General features: G+C 44.2%; 1 protein-coding gene across 1 annotated transcript; it reads right to left on the bottom strand.

Moving 5' to 3' along the window:
* Positions 1-5,293: 5,293 nt before the first annotated feature.
* On the bottom strand, positions 5,294-16,224 carry sfrp5 (secreted frizzled-related protein 5). The gene is made up of 3 exons (XM_040179052.2): positions 15,128-16,224; positions 9,112-9,189; positions 5,294-6,826 (listed from the first exon to the last, which is right to left on the bottom strand). The coding sequence occupies exons 1-3, from the start codon at positions 15,699-15,701 to the stop codon at positions 6,498-6,500; spliced, it is 981 nt and encodes a 326-aa protein (XP_040034986.2). The 5' UTR covers positions 15,702-16,224; the 3' UTR covers positions 5,294-6,497.
* Between the last annotated feature and the right edge of the window lie 477 nt (positions 16,225-16,701).

The raw sequence follows: 16,701 nt of genomic DNA, 5'->3' as shown, positions 1-16,701 counted from the left end.
GTTTGCCCTGAGTGACCACACTGCCATGTTATCATTTTAGCGGTTGATCTATTCCATGCACCTGTTTTTAGTTTTTTCTGTTGTGCTTAGTTTTTTTCTGGTTTTGAATGAAATCTGAGGTTCAAAGGTTAGTTTGCAAAATTGACGTTATTTCTGGTAGTTGTTATAGTTATTTAGCAGTAGTTCTTTTTCTTCCAGTGACAATTGCGTTTTACATTGTTGGAGGAAAAGAAAGGCAGAAAGAGAGAAGTCAATTTACGTGTGTTACCGTCTTCTGCAGGAGCAAATTAATGCTGAAAAGCTGTTCTTTGAGCCGTCTTCTCTCATGGCATCTGTTACACAAGCTACTGAAGATTAAAACTAACTAATCTGGATTTGTACATTTTTCGTGACTTCTCTTTGTCAAAGTTTAAATAATTGCACATGACGACCTTGTTTTCAATTCTCCTGAAGAGGAGACAACTTCACATACATCATGTTGTGCATGTGGCAGGATTGTGTTTGGTTTTTAGCAAGAATGAAACAAAATGTGGTGGTTTGCACGGTTTTCCTTTTCAGCGAGACGGTCCTTGGCTCAAACCCAGTTTTAATAAAAAACTTAAAAATACACTGTAAATTTACAGCAATTTGTTACAGCGTTGGTAGACTGACAATTGCTGCACAATCCCTGCAAATGATGTATCTATTATCCAAGAACCTCTGAAGAAACTTTCCTTTGAATGTCGTAGAATGTCTGTGTCTGGACAGTTGACATGTTGACACGACCGCAACATTCGCGAACGTCTTTCAAAAATGTTCTATGAGGAACGCGCTTCCTCCTCCTTCCCAAGTGCTTTCCTAAGCCCAACATGTGCTGCTCTTTTGAAATGTTGGATCGTTAATGCCCATAAACACTCGCTGTAGAGCAATTACTCTGAAGCTGGCTCCTTGCAGTTGCATTTGTTGGGGTGATTGTTTTCAGGGGGGAGGGAAAGAACAGATCGTTTTTTTGGACAAGCAATCTGCTCTTTGAAAGGAATTAGAGGATTATGCTTATGCAGTCTTTATTCACACTGAGAACAAATACCAGCACGGCCATGTAGGGACTTGGTTATTGCTGTATAAGCTTTATTGTAAAACTGTACTGTAGTCTTATCATTCAGCTTCAGTAACAAAAAGCTCATTATGGTTCAAGTGATGAAACATCCCGCAAAGTCTTATAGGTACATGTATTGTCATCGCGGTGGCCATGCGGCGATGTCCTTGAAACTATTCTTTGCAAATTCAGGAAGGAGAGACGTGATGAGGTGCAGACTAAAGTCGGAGATTGAGTAAAGCACAAGATGAGGGGAAGGAGTAAAGGAAAAGATGTGGAGAGGGAGGGTTTTGTTGACCTGAGGCACAAGAAGTGCAGAGCAGAATGCAAACCTGACTCAAGTATAAAAGCTTTAAAACAGCTTAAATGAAGAACAACATGGCCGATTAAAATGAGAACACTTGCGCAAGTAAATCCAGCTTTTCCGTCAATTTTCGATTAATCTCAAGCAAAACAAATTGAAATGACCAAACAGCAAACCTCTAAGACCTGAACAGCGCATTATCATTCGAAATCAGATACAACCCTCCCTCCCTTGTTTTCTTTAATTTCTTTAATTTTAAAGATGTACTCCTAACAAACAGATTCATGTCTATAAAGCTCTAAGTAAGAATAACTGAAGACCCTAAACAGTGGATATGTGTGTCTTAAAAAGCCATTGTGTTCAATTCTCTGGGGCAGAAGGAGGAGAAAGGACACTTGATAGCAGATGTAAAAAGGGCACAGGGACTATTTAAACATAACAATAGAAAAATGCCACCCAAATGCAGCCCCCCCCCCCCCCCCCCTCGAGACAGACTGACTGTCCTGATCTTTTCAAAATGACACTGACCAGCAGGAGATTATGTCTAATTAGTGGCCAACGTCCCAACTGACGTGACCGCCTTGTGTTGCGGAAGGTCCAATGGGGTTAGAGTTCATGACCTGACCAAAACACAGAGGCTGCTGATCCCCCCCCCCAGCCCCACAGGAGGGCTTTGACTCAGTTGTATCAGCCCACACACACATACACACACCTACACACCTTCACATCCCTCAGACCTGACGCTCCTCCATCCCTGACCTTGACCTCCGCTGATGAGAGAGAGAGGGAGTCCAACACGTCTCCAACCTGATTTACTTTTTGGTTGACGTTGCTCTTCCGCTGTGTGTGTGTGTGTGTGTGTGTGTGTGTGTGTGTGTGTTTGTGCACGTGGGAGCGTGAAGAGCATGAACTTTTGTTTTTATTTATGTGCTTTTGCCAATATTTGTGTTTGTCTGTGTTTTTGCATCCCGACACTCTCCCTGTATGAACACACGTGTTTAGCCGCACATCAAAGAGGAATATATCCTCTTTGATGTGCGTGTGTGTGTGTCGGGGCGTCGGTGCACGTGTGCACGTCGGTGCGCATGCTTTCCAGGCTGCTGTAAATCTCTGGACTGACATGTTGCTTCAGTAGGGAAACAGCAGGTTTGGGACACACTGATGGCCTTCACAGATGGCTGCAGGACCCTGCCCATGGGAGACCTTAGTCTGCCTATTAATTCATTCATTTTCCACTGCAGAGGAGACACTGAGGCAATTGTGATTGTTTCCAAAAGCCAATGTCCCTTGAGAGAAGCTCTGGTATTTTCTTATTACCCCCCCGCCCCACACTTCACTCTTTTCCTTTCTAACCTTCTCTGTCCCGCTGCCCGCCTTTCTCCTGGTTGGTGTGTGTTCTGTGCGCATGCCCTCATCAGCCTACGGCAGCACAATGTCATTGTCTCTGTGTCATTGTGTCACTCAGCCAGTGTGGGACACTGATCCGTACCAATAAAAGGAAACGCCCAACTCGACAGTCACTTTATTTCTGCTTTTCATGCATCACTGACGGCAAAGGGTATTTAGAGAGGGACGACAATTTCATTCCTCTGAACCAACTTGAGAGGCGGTTGAAAATCAAATTACTCAAAGTAGTCTAGTTCTCAAAACATGTTAAGTTTGGTTCCTTTGCCAAAGCAACATTGAAGCATCCTCGTCAATGGCACTGGAGGGAAAAAGTGCAGCGAGGAAAAGAGGGGAATAATTAGCATAATGAAGGCACTCATTCACTCACTCAGTCTATAAACTTACAAGATATAACTAATATGAGTGTGTCACAGGAAGCAGCATATTATAGCTGTGGCTCTGAAAGCAGGATTTCTTACATCACAAAGTTTGAAAAAGCTCAAAATGACTCCATCAGAATTCGTATTCATTAGACTGAGAAATGGAGGTTTCTCAGACAGCTGACACTGGCTTTTTTCTTGTAGTCCAGACGTGAATGCAAATGAGAGCAAGGTGCCATTGTCACTGTGTGCCAGACGTTGGAGGCAGGCCGAGGCTCTGTGCCATACAGTCCTTTGGGCCCGATTGTTTCCGCCCGTCTCACTCTCTTCTCCTGAAGGACTGTACGGATCTCTCCTTCCACTCTTCCTGTAGACCAGTGCTGGTTCAGACCAGGCCCTTGGCTTTTGTGGTGGGTAGAGAAAGGCGTTATATAATGGCCGTATTGCTGTTAAAGTTAAGAGCAGAGTTAAAAAGAAAAGTATCATCTCATCTTTTCTTGATAAAGTCACATTATCCAGAAGGCAACAAAATTGTCTCTTGATTTTTCTTTTTATAAAATAGCCCGTAACATTTTCAGTATTTTAACCGTTGTCATATTTTAAGATAATTGTAATATGTTGTCAAAGCACAGCGCTTTGTCCAACTACAAGGAAGTTAAAAGCATCAGTAAATGTAACGCTTTCTTTTGTCCGTGACCCAGAATCAAAGAGTGATGACTTTCCAGATTCTTTCCACCCTTACTGAAAATTAGAATGAAGTTACAAAATCTAGTCCTGAATATTGGATCACAGGACATTTGTTGTTCTTTCATTGTCAATTACTTAAGAAATGAGATTACAGGGCAAGATCAGCGTTTTACAGCCACTGGTTTCAGTTTCATATACATAAGATATGTATGTGTATATATGTATATGTATATGTGTATATGTGTATATATATATATATATATATATATATATATATATATATATATATAGCGTGCATGTGATTTTACAGAGCACTCAGGCTTAGTTTGCTCATTTCTCAAATTTGGAAATTCCCCTACCTAAGAAGGACAAGCAGGGAGCCATGCAGGTTAAATGAAATGAAGTTACATGAAAAAGCCCTGTAATGAACGGTATACGATATGGTGTTGAGATGATATTGTCAACGGTGTGTAAGTGTGTAAATGTGCCAGACAGGCTATTTCACTGTGAAAAGGTGCTGCTTATCAGCGCACTGCAATTAAAACGGACAATGTGGCCATTATGCTGCAGATTGTGTGTGTGGGAGCGTGAGAAGGAGAGGTATTAGAGTGTGTGTGTGTGGTGATGCCCTTTCTGTGACGAGGCGCCGTCATACACTACACGTTTGTTGGATGGATCTGCTACTTCTTCAAACGGAGGTGTCATTGGAGGAAAGTGAGACAATGGAAGCTTGTAGTCATATTTTCCCCAGCCCTCATATTGTGTGTGTGTGTGTGTGTGTGTGTATGTTGCTGGTCCCTCATCAGACCCTCATTAACTCCACTAAGTCACCTTTGATGAGGTGCTGATGGGTGTCTGTGCTTTGCAGCCAAGTTTCTCCCTCCTCTCCTTTTTCACCTTAAATTCCTTTTTTTTTTGGTCTTCTCCCACTTTGAGTTCACTGATCCACCTCATCTTGTTTTATTAAATTGTGTCACTCTTTCCCTCCAGGCAGTATGCAACCTGCTACATGGAAGCGGATTCAGCCGGATCAACACTCTCCGCTGGTACTGTGTTTGAGTTTATGGGTTTACAGTCCTGTCCGACGCGACCTGTTGGCACCTAGAAGCTAAGATGCCACGTGAATCGTGCGCATTCTCAGTCATTTATGCAGAATGTAGTTTTTGGAGTACCAACTCAAAATAATAAAAAGTTGTATTTAATGTTCATCAGATCAAATTTATAATGAAAAATAACTAGCTTCTTTATGGTCGTTTGAACCGTTGGAATAATGAGCACAAAATAAAAAATGAAAACTAGAAAACAAGATTAGTTTCATTTCCATGATTGCATCTGGCTTCAGTTTTTATAACAGGAAAATAAGTAGCTCTATTAGGCATAAAATGAACTAGTTATTTAGTGTGTATTAGCGTGGAAGTTTAATCCTAATGATATAGAAATAACACACAATTCAAAGAAAGATTCTTTATAAAAATGTCAAATATATTTTATTCAATTTCTTTTTTTGTAAAACAAATATGTATTTCAGTAACATATCTAGAGTACTTACATGTTAACTGATTACAACATATTGTCAAAGTTAAATCTTCATCTTTTACTGCTACGGCAACAGTGAATTTAGGTGCTATATCTGAATGTGTGATTCCTGTTCTCATACAATAAGAAGTTTAATTGAAGTAAAACAAAAATGTAAGTACAAAACCAATAAACATTTGAAGAGTGATAGTGAAAAACTCAAGTACCAGATACTTATCAATCCAACATTGTTGGTTCTGTCCAGAGTCTTTCTCTCGCTTTCTTTCTCCCCTGGTTTTCAGGAAGATGTCTCCTCTGCCTTTTAGCTGCTTTGCTCTCAAATTGAAAACGGCAACAAAAAAAAAAATCCAACGTCCCTCTTTCAGGCAACAAAAAATCTTGCTGTACAAAGTCAGTATAAGCATCATCCACTCCTCCAGTCTGCCCCCCCCCATCGGCCGCCTCTCCCAGCAGGGATGCAAGAAAAAGGACCAGCTTCCTAATCATCTAGTATTCATCTCAATTGCCTACTTTTTACAAACATACATGGAAGTGGATCATCTACACGTCTTTGCTTTGATGTTTTTCCTGGGCGTTAATTGCACGGACCACATTTACTGCTGCGTATCAAAGCCTGTTTTCCCGCTCAGCTCCCTCCCCTTTCCTACTGTATAGAATCATTAAATTATCAAACACGTTTACCTCAAAGCTTTAAATTCCCATTTCTTAATGCCACTGTCTTGACAAGATTTCTGTGCGATACAAATTATTTGTTTTACTATATCAGAAGAGAAAAGTAAATTTGTTAAGGAAGATTCTATTAAATTGTAGAGGTGAATCAAAATGTTTTTTTTTTTCATCTTTTTTTTTTTTTAAATCAGTGGTTTCTTCTGGGCTTTAATTGTCAGGAGGGAGCGACCGTGTGTCCCCGTCCAACATTAACATGTCTGATTCATCTTGGATCAGGACGGCCCCCTTGACGACTTGATTGATGTTAAAGCTGAAAAAACACAAGCTCGGCGGCCCTGCTTCCCCAAAGTAAGACTGCGCAGCGGTGCTGGTAAAATATTTTGCAGGGGTCCGGGGATCAGGGACACAGAATTTGGACCTACGTGGGACAGGGTCAGAATGTCGGGGCGCACGGGCCTCGTCACTGGAAGACGGTGTGGTAGGTGGGACACTGGTGGGACTTCATGTACTTGATCGCAAACTTGAGCTCCTTGCTCTTCTTGTCCCACTTGTGAATGGACATGAGCAGCAGCTGCTGGTCCACTTTGCGGCCCATGATGAGGAAGTTGGACCCCAGGCTGTCGAGCTGGGCGCACGGGCAGTTGGCGCCGTTCTTGATGTACAGGGTCAGTTTCTTCAGGTCCTTCTTCCTCAGCACACCCTGCTTCAACACCTTCTTCTTCTTTTGGGCGGCGATCAGCTTGCGGTCGCCCTTCTCCTTCTTCACCTCCTTGATTTTCATCTTGAGAGCTGAGGGAGAAGAGGAGGAAGAGGTATTTTTTTAGGTCTTTATTTTATTCTATAAAACTGATATTTAGACCAAGGAGCTGCTAATGTGTCATAATGATTCTGCTGTTCCTTTCTACTTTGAGCAGCTGGGACATTTTGTCTTCCTGCAAAGAACCACCACTGTGCCAAAGACGCAGTTACAGTGTTTTACACCTCTCCTGTGGATCATCATTTAAACTCTCCTGCAGCATATTAAAACGGCATCCTGTGTGTATGTATGTCTGACTGGGGGAAATCCCATGAACGAAAAGGAGTTTCTTTTTTTTTCATTCCCACCTCTTTTTGGTTGTCTTAAGCCTTTGAGCGAACGTCCACGTCACACCTGATTAAAAGCAACTTACAAGTCTTTACAATCTCTAAAAGCTGATTATTTAATGCCAGAATAACATTTTTCCATCCCAACTGGGTTTAAACGTTTGTAGAACATGGGCCTCAACGTATTTTTTGCAGCAAATCATGCAGCTCCCGTGTTTTTAGGTTAAAGTTTCAAGTCAACTCAAGCCGTTATGGAGTAAAGTCACATCCTTTTCTGGATCTATTGCTCTCTCAGTAAAACGTTTTAACGTTGTCATTTTTCATTGTTATAATTTTCTATGTATCAATTATTTGTCATAATATTTTCACTTCTCATATTGTGTTTACTTCCATTGCAGCACTAAATACCGAGCAGAAAAGCCTTTGGGCTTATTTACAATGAACCCTGTTTTATCACCTTTTTGAACCAATAACCTGCATCTTCTCTTGCTTATGAGTGTAACGTCTGAGGGATCAAAATTTCACTGCCGAGCACTTGAGAGAGGAATTCTCTCGGGTAAAGTTTTGACAGGTGAAATTAATCGTTGGCTGCGTGAAGGCGAGAGGTTGGTATGAAGCGTCGCTGTTTACCCAAGCCGGCTGGAAAATCGCCATTTCACTTCTCGCCTCTGCGAACATCCCCTGGTACACTCAGATACATAAACAGTACATGCCAAGCAACTGCATGTTCAATGATGACATGTGTGTGTTGGGTTGACCCACATCATGTGTATATATATATATATGTGTTGGGTAAAGATTGGAAGGATCTAATCATTTCCTTTCCCGCTTCATGTTGACAGGCTGCTCATGTTCAGTGGGCCACACTGCACTCTTGTGACAAGCGGTGCCCACCTTTTTAATCTAAACTCACTTTCTAAGTACTGTCATTTTGACGTGGATCAAAAAATTCTCTAAGGGCAAACAGTGTACAAATATAAATAGGTGATAAGATTCATGAGGCGCGATATTAAGCTGTAATCAACTATCTCCTGGTGGAATAACATTGTATTGAGTCATTCCAGATCTACATCACTACTATCTTGACTTCTATACTCATCTGTTTACACACATGAATAGCCAAACTGCTTTCACATTAACCATGTTTCATTCTAATGAAAAGAAAGCATCCAGTAGTGGAAACAAAAAAACCTCACGTTGGCGGATTGAGATAATCCTGAATTAATCAGGCTAATAAAAATCGGTAGAGTTGCGATTATGGGCGATGACTGATATTTTTACAAAACTTGGTCTTATTTAAACTGCACCCGTTTCCTCCGAGGGACACAAATGTTATAGCACCAGTGTGGCCCAATTCATTTTCAGTTACGCTGTTCTCACTAATGAGACAGCGATATGCTCTTTTTGACATTTCTAGTTCAATGCTCAGAATCGTCAGAAATATATAATGAACTCTAAATTTGGGCATTAGTCCACGCCAGCAGATATTCAGATGCTGTGGAGCACGATGGGCAGAAATAGTTGAATACATATCTTGCGGATTCCTGTGCCAAAACTGCAATGCTGGAAAAAAAACGTTAAAAAAATGTCTGGACTGGAAGCTGTTATGTTTTATGTATTACTTTATGAAATGAAATTGCTTATGCCAGCCGAGGGAATACTGGAAATGTATGTGTTATCTGCTTGTACGCGTCTGTGCTCACTTTTCTAGAAATACTTTGAAGCAATAACGGAAGATGTGAGTTATCGCAAGAAAATTAAATATAAATATCTGCCCAATACTTATTATTTTTGTGTGCCAAAAACGGTAAAAAAACGGTACCGACTAAAAGCAAGGAAGGGAATATTTTCTGCATTTTTTACCTGTGTGCCACCTGTAGGCAATGAATGTTAGTTTTTTTCTTATTAGGGCCCAAAATAAGACAAAAGCGACTTTACTGTGCATTAAACTGGCCCGTGGCCACCGCATGTCCAGCTCACACGTTACTTACCGAAGTCACTGGCGCAGTAATGCTCCATTATGTTGTCTGCTTTCAGCTCATTGTCACACGGAGGGCACACCTTGGACACTGAGGGAACAGAAAAGAGTCATTTGTCATTAGCAACTGAACCTAATCACACTAATGCCAGATTAGCTAATATCTTGAGGTCGTTGTTAGTCAAACGCGTTGGTATGAAATCGTTAAGCTCGAGTACTTTTGAGGCCCCTATTTGCAGCCCCCCTCCTCTTGTCAGAGGCTATTTGCTGCCGAGCGAATACACAGTCCAGCAAACTCGCTGGTGTTTGCCCTGCAATTACACCGGTGGAGATGTTTTTATTCCGGCTCTTGTATATTTTGGTGGCGCAGGCGTGGTCGCGGCTGCGCAGGAAGGTAAATGCTGCAGCGGGAGCAGCTGAACATGGTGAAAACCGCACATTGTGAAACAGCGAGAGGAAACCAAAGCAACAAGTTCCGTTTATTTTTAACTCAAAATGTATGGTCATGCCTGCTTTGCTCAAGAGCATGTTTAGCCTCACTAACTTGGATTTGAAACTTGATTGTTGTCATTGTGCACCCATCCACGAGAGAGAGAGCGAGAGAGAGAGAGAAGTAAAAGCCCCACATGAAGTCTTTTTTATTTGTTTACTGCAAAATCTTGCTTATTTCCTCAGCAGAAAATGATGGAAATATGATAACTCATCATGGATTTTTGACTCATTCAAACATTCTTTCCTAACTCTCTTCTTTCTAAGAAACACAAACACGCACAGACATGTTTTATAGGGCATTGCAATTTTCTTCAAAGGCTCTTCAATATAAAACATTACTATGGCAATTACCACATAAACTCCATGTAATCTCCGTAGGGCTGCTGTTGCAACATCAGTCCACCTATCCACAATATAGCATTGGGCCAATTGGCGCAGCAAGATATAATATTAGAAATGGTCAGAGAGAGAATGACAAATACATCAGCTCTACACATGGTTCAATATCAGACAAAGTATTTATTTTGATGTTTGCTGATAAGGACATGAAACATTTCAGTGATTTACTGACCACAATATCCCAAATATGTCCTAATCTCTCCCTCCCTCTCATTTTTCCTGTGTGTCTCACACTTACAAACACGCCCATATGATAATTCCACCGCAGTCCAACCCAGGCCTCTGGGTTAAAAGTCAGGGTTCAGAGGTTATCACCCCATTCCAAACCGCAACGTCTGGGCAGATAATGAGTGGGGTCAAAGTTTAGCATGCCTCGCTGCTCGGGTCGTGGGGAGGTGAACCCCCTTACTGCTACTGAGTGTATGTGCTCGTGTGTGTGTGTGTGTGTGTGTGTGTGTGTCAGAGGCAGTTGAACCATGTTCTTGTGGAGTAACTGCCAGTTTTTACTCCGCCGAGGGTTCCCATCACAGACAGGAGACCCGCGAGGTCTACAGGGTCAGGCCTCTTAATTGTCTGGTGCTGACATGAAGACTGGGACAAGCGCTCGAAAACACACACACACACACACACACACACACACACATGCGCTCGCAGCAAGGGATGATAAAACTCTGCATTCGTCTGTTTTGAATGATTCCCTTGAAGCTGTTGCGTCGTATTCAGACTCCGCGGTAATTCATTCTGGTTTCACAGGGGTGGTATGTTGGCGGCAGGCCCAGTTGCATCGATGCCAGAGCTCGTGTCAGGAGAAAGCAGCCCCTCCATCAAAGTTAGTTGAGCTTGGACCGAAAACCACCGTTTGGAATTCGCTGAGGAATCGGTTAGACGCCGACTGCCCGCAGCACGCCGCTCTCTACGCCGGGAGGATCAACGTCATGTTCTGATGGTGTGTTCTTTTTCCTGGACACATTTCCACAGAGCAAATATTTTGACATTAGGTCATTAATGTCGTTTCCCATCACCTCAAGCAGTTGAGGAATTTTCTGACTTGGGAAAATGATGTTCTTGGTTTGGTTGAATTTGGACTTTATGGCACGCTGCTTTTTGTCTTCTGGGTTGTGCACTTAATCACAGCCACTTAAATGGTTCCATTCACGCTGAACAAGGTTATGGTATTTCCTTGTGGAGCTGTTGTTCTCCGGGATGACGGAGGTCGGGATTAAATGATTGCGGGTGAGAAGAATAGGGGTGGCGGGTTTGTGTAGGGAGGTGGTCTGTTGGAAAGCCCTGCTGCTAATCTTCAAACAGCAAAGCCAGAGCAGAGATGACGAACACCAAGAGTCCAGTAATTTAACTGCGTAGCTACACTTAGTCATCGCTCTAAGGTTAATATCACTTTCTCCTCCCCTGCTCGATCTATTTTCTCTTGTCCACCCCTCACGCCTTTTATCCTTTCACTTAATAGTACATAGTTTTGACTCTTGCACAAAACACCCCGTCCTGCGTCAATACATGACTTCTGACATCACGTCACTCTAAAGACAGCCAGATCTATGTGTATATATATATATATATATATATATATATCCGTGTCTTGTTCGTCGTCTGCTGCAGTTGGTGCGCCTCATTTGGGCCCTTTAAGTTACGGGGCAGCAACACTTATGACATAAAAAGGTACAGTGGCGGAGTTGAAATGCAGCGTGTGATTTACGTCTGAGGGCCTGACGTCTGTTTAAGACAGACAGACAGAGGAGAACTTTAACATGACCCAAAGGACCCCCCCCCCCCCCCCCCTCCCAAAGACAAAGCACGCTCCTCGCATCTGTAGGAATCCTATACGGCAAAGAAAATACATTTTCAAAAGGCCGGGGCTGTCTCCCAAGTACACAGCATTGGATCACATTTTCCCTTTCATATGTCAGCCAGGGCCACATGAGTAGCCCCCATTGTGCTGCTGGGACACTGACAGCGCTGCCTGTCACCTTTAGCGCGGTCGCAAATTACACCAGCGTATCGATGAGCGCAGTGAGGACAGACTATATATTTCACTACGTGACTTTCAATGGGCAACGTATGTCGTATTGTGTAATTAAGTACGTTCTGCCAAGAAATGCACTGTGAGTTCTGCGCTTAAACCTACCTGCGTCTCTCATAACGGTAGATTAGCTGATGCTGGCAGCGGCTGAAGGGAGCATCTTTGAATACGCTCGAGCTGATGAGCAGACAGATCGAGCTCAGCTGGTCTCTTTGGCCCTCTGGACGCCTGGGCCCTCTTTTGTCAGCAGTCTGCTTGTCTGCCCGGGTATTGTCTACAGACTTGTGTTTCACATAATCACACCCCATGGGCCTCCGTTACACACACACACACACACACACCTACACAGCTACACACACCGGCCAAAAAAACATCAACATACACAATTTAAGTTCCCTGAGTTTTGGCCATGAGAGAGTGTTGGAAAGTGAATATAACTCTGTACTGTTAGTTTCCACAGTAGCTCTCGAACCATGCAATATCATGTTATTGCAGAATAGCTCAGATTGCAACGGGGCCTCCCGCACAGAGAGAGCAGTACTCAATACCTGTGATGGATCAAAGTCACCTGGAATACCACATGAGAGCTCATGTGATCGGAGAATCATCCATGTTCTTTTGCGCAGTTTCCCAGGAAACTCTTCTTCAAAGCGTAACTTTTTATCATTGCTGGGTGTGTGTGTGTGTGTGTGTGTGTGTGTGTGTGTGTCTGTGTGCATCTGTTTAAGAGCCAAAAGCTTGTCCTCAGGATGGCCTCGTCGGCACATCTGACAATCTCTGGTTCTTAACAAAATGTAAGTGGCTGAGCCTTCAGGCGGTGAAACAGGCTCACTATCAGTTTCAAACGCACACACACACACACGCACACACACACACACACACCCACACACACATACCACTACACCAGCTAGACCTTCAAAAAGCACCATCAAACCACTAATATTCTATTTTCGATTCATTTTTAATAGTTTGATTCAGCATCTTTTTTCTCCCTCTGCATGAAATTGCCCATCAGCGAAGACCCACTCTGATCCTTATTAGATTAGAAAGGATCAACAAAAAGTTGCCTGTTTGAGGAGGTAACGGATGAAGTTGAAGCCGCCTCCTTCTCAGAAAGCATGTAGGAGAATGAGTTATGGTTCTGCGAAGCCAAAGTGTCACATAGTTGATCCCCGTCCTACAAAAACAGCACAGCCATTTTCCCCTGATGGAATAAGTCGGCGCTGCATGAATTCACCAAAGAATGCTGAACCATGTGGATCGCTGCATATCAGTACGCTGCAAACATTGATAAAGGGCAAATATATGGCACACGCTTTATGAGTGACGGCACTAAACGGATGTTTTTGTCGTTATTGGATTTCATTTTGAATGCTTTATTAAATTAGTATAATACTTTTGCCTGAAGTTCATTTACTATCAGGTGAAATATTAACACACGTGACCATTTCAACCAAAGCAGATGAGAAATTGCAATAGTGGCAAGAAGAGGAACAATGAGAATAAAAAACTATTTTCCTTGAGAACTTATTCAAAGCGAGGAGGCAGCCACTTTAAGTACTTTACTCCTATTCTACACTTTGTCTCCCTCTCTTTACTCCCCCGTTTCCCTCACCTTTCACTCGTCTCCGTCCGGCTCTCTCAGGGACAATCAGACTTCAGCAGTTCCCATTCTCTGGCTGCCTCTCTTGTCCCTTCATGTCGACTAATTAGTGGGAGCTCGGTAATTTGGCCTCCCATCTAATTGGCCCGCTGGCTGCCCCGACCCAACAAAGGCCTGGCGTCTGGGACACGGAGGGGACGCGGTGGGGACAGTCCCCCCCTCCACTGTCTAAAGACTCTCATCAACTCCCTCTCTCCCCCTCGCAGCGCTGACTGCTTTTGTGAAGAGGCTGCTTAAGTAGTCACGGTGCACACACACACACACACACGCACACACACACATTCAGCTTTTTACTTTCTATGTAGTTCCTTCTCACCGTCTCAACGCTCACTGTTCACCCGCATGCTGGTTCTACTTCCTGTGAAAAGTTACACAATCATTTTGTACAGAACTAGTGCTACTCTCCCTATTTTTTGGACCATCTTTGGTGTATTCGTACTCTACAGATCTATTGATGTGCATCGTGACAGCTTTGACATAATGGTTCTCCATTCATGCAGTAGTTTGATTGAGTGGCTGTTGCTGGACGTCTGCTGATACAAGTGTGTTTGTGCGAACGCAGGTGAGTGTGCGGTTGCTTTTCAGATAAGATGCATTCAGCATCACAGCCGATTCGTCTCAACTCGGTGAGCGATCTGGCCGTCGGAGACTCTGCCAGACGTCTCTCTCCCGTCAGTCTGTCTCCGTACGTCCCTTGAGGCGCGTGCAGAAGCCAGGGGAGCCGTCGTGAATTGTCCACTTACTCAAGAACTTTCACCTGCTAAATATTCCCCCTCTCGTCGCTCACGGCGACTCTGGTTAGTCTCCGACTTAAACTTTCGTCTGTCATCATTCGCTTTGCGGTGAAACCCTGTGACAGCCGCCGCGTTGGGGCTCTCACTGTATCCGGCTCTGGCGGCACGCAGACACCCGTCTGTCTTAGTAATGTTTTTAATGGGAGTAGAGCCATTTACAATGCACAGACAAACTATGTTTGCACAATAAAGGCCATAGAAAGACAGGAACTTCATATTTGACTCTCCCTATTTGAAATACACGTGTCTGTGTGTTCTTATTGCTTCCTTAGATTTACACATGGCTCATGATTAATAATTGATTTATACAGTATTAACAATTTTTGGCATACTCACAAGCTACATAATACCACTGGCATCTTCTTTTTATTTACTTTTTAAACTTAAATTGATTGTCGTGGTTGTTGAGCAAGTGACAAGCTCAATTACCACAATACAATCAATTCAACCTTTCGTATTTTGTAAAAACGTTGAAATTCCAGGAGGCGCTTTTAAGTCTTTACGGCTCCATTCTAAAAATGAGTACTGACCCCATACAAGACTTTTAACTCATACGTGTCCGTGGATCGTTCTATGCGCGAGCATGCCGGGACGAGGGTGTGTGTGTGTGTGTTGGAGTGTGTGTACGTGCACGCGGCCGCCCTACCTGGTGGCTGCGTCGCGTGGTTCCCAGTGAACTGCATGGGGATGCAGAGGTCATTATCAATTGGAAACTTATCACAGGTCAGCATCTCTGGCCAGGGGAAGCCGTAGGTCTCCATCACCGGAGCGCAGCTGTCCCTCACGGCCTCACACAGCGAGCGGCAGGGGTAGATGGGCCTGTCCAGGCACACCGGTGCAAACAGCGAGCACAGGAAGACCTGGGTGTCTGCATGGCACCGTTTGGCCAGGAGGGGCACCCAGCTACCCGCCTGCTGCTTGACCTCTGGCATAGTTTCGTGGTCCAGCAGGTTGGGCAGCCTCATCTTTTTGTAGCCCACATTGTGGCACAGGCGCAGGTCGGCTGGTATGTCCACACACTGCGGCTGCTTGGTGTAGAAGCGGCCATTGTGGAAGTTGTCCGACTGCCAGCTGTAGTAGTCATACTCATCTGCGGCTGAGACGGCGAGGAAGAGGAGGAGGAGGAGGAGGAGGAGGAGGGAGAAGAGCGACGAGCCGGGGGCCAAGCTGAAGGAGCCCTGGGTTAAAGCCCACCTGGGGCTCTTTTGTCCGTGCGCCATGCCTTTCTGAGCCCAAACCAACAATTAAAGAAGGTTGTATCCAAAGTCTCCAAAGTGACTCAGGGGGAAGACAAAACGCAGAGTGAAGAGAGGAACAAGTGGGGCAGGCGCACAAGCTGTAATCCCTTTTTTTTCTGTCCTGAGTGTGGACGCTGTGGGTTGAAAACAAAGTGTTTTAATTCCCTTCTTTCCTGCAGACTCAGCCCTCTAAGCCTCCCTGAAAGACCTCCCTGTGTCTGTGCGTGTATGTGCGCCTCAGGTAGTGCAGTAGGGAGGCAGCCGTCAAGCAAAGGTGAGCACAGGACTGCTTATCGTCCAAATGTCTCACTCTCCCCTGCCCGCTCCCTCTCTGAGACCTGTCTCCAGCCTCTCCCCGCTCGCTGTTTATCTGTCTGCAGCCGTAATGAGGAGTACCTTGAGCTTTAAGAGGCACTGGTAGCTGCTCTCTCCGGCTGCCTGCCCCCCTAGCAGGCACAGGGGGCCACTCACCTCCCTACTGGCCTCCCCTGCAGTCGCTCACAACAACAGCGGCCAATCACAGCGCTGGGGGCGGCGCCCAGTGGTCTCCGGGACACTCCTCTAACCCCTTGTCCACTGCGAAACCCCTCCTCTGCAACAAGTTAACATAAGAAAGGGAAAGAGAGAGAGAGACACTATGGCAAGTAAAAAATATAAATATTTATAACAACATTCTTTAGTGAGAAACACATCCTCAAATATTCAGAGCAGACATTGTCGCCCTCCAAGTCGGGTTCTTTTTCTCATACATTCCGAGACCTTCTGCCTCTCGTAGATTTACTCCCGAGAGGCTCAACAACCCACTTCTCCAAACATAGAAGATGATGTTTGCTTGCCGTTCAAGATATACTCATTTTGACAAATGAAAACAGTCGGCTGTAACAGGCCTCTGCAGGCACGAAGAGTGAGGAAATGTGCTCTCTCACGCACACTCTCACGCGCGATTGTGAAGTGGGAGGAATCCAAGAGAAGAAAGTGAATT

The sequence above is a fragment of the Gasterosteus aculeatus genome, chromosome 6, assembly GCF_964276395.1.
Source record: "Gasterosteus aculeatus chromosome 6, fGasAcu3.hap1.1, whole genome shotgun sequence".
Classification (NCBI taxonomy): Eukaryota; Metazoa; Chordata; class Actinopteri; order Perciformes; family Gasterosteidae; genus Gasterosteus; species Gasterosteus aculeatus.
The sequence above is the reverse complement of the archived record's forward strand: the minus strand, read 5'-3'. Positions and strand labels throughout refer to the sequence as shown.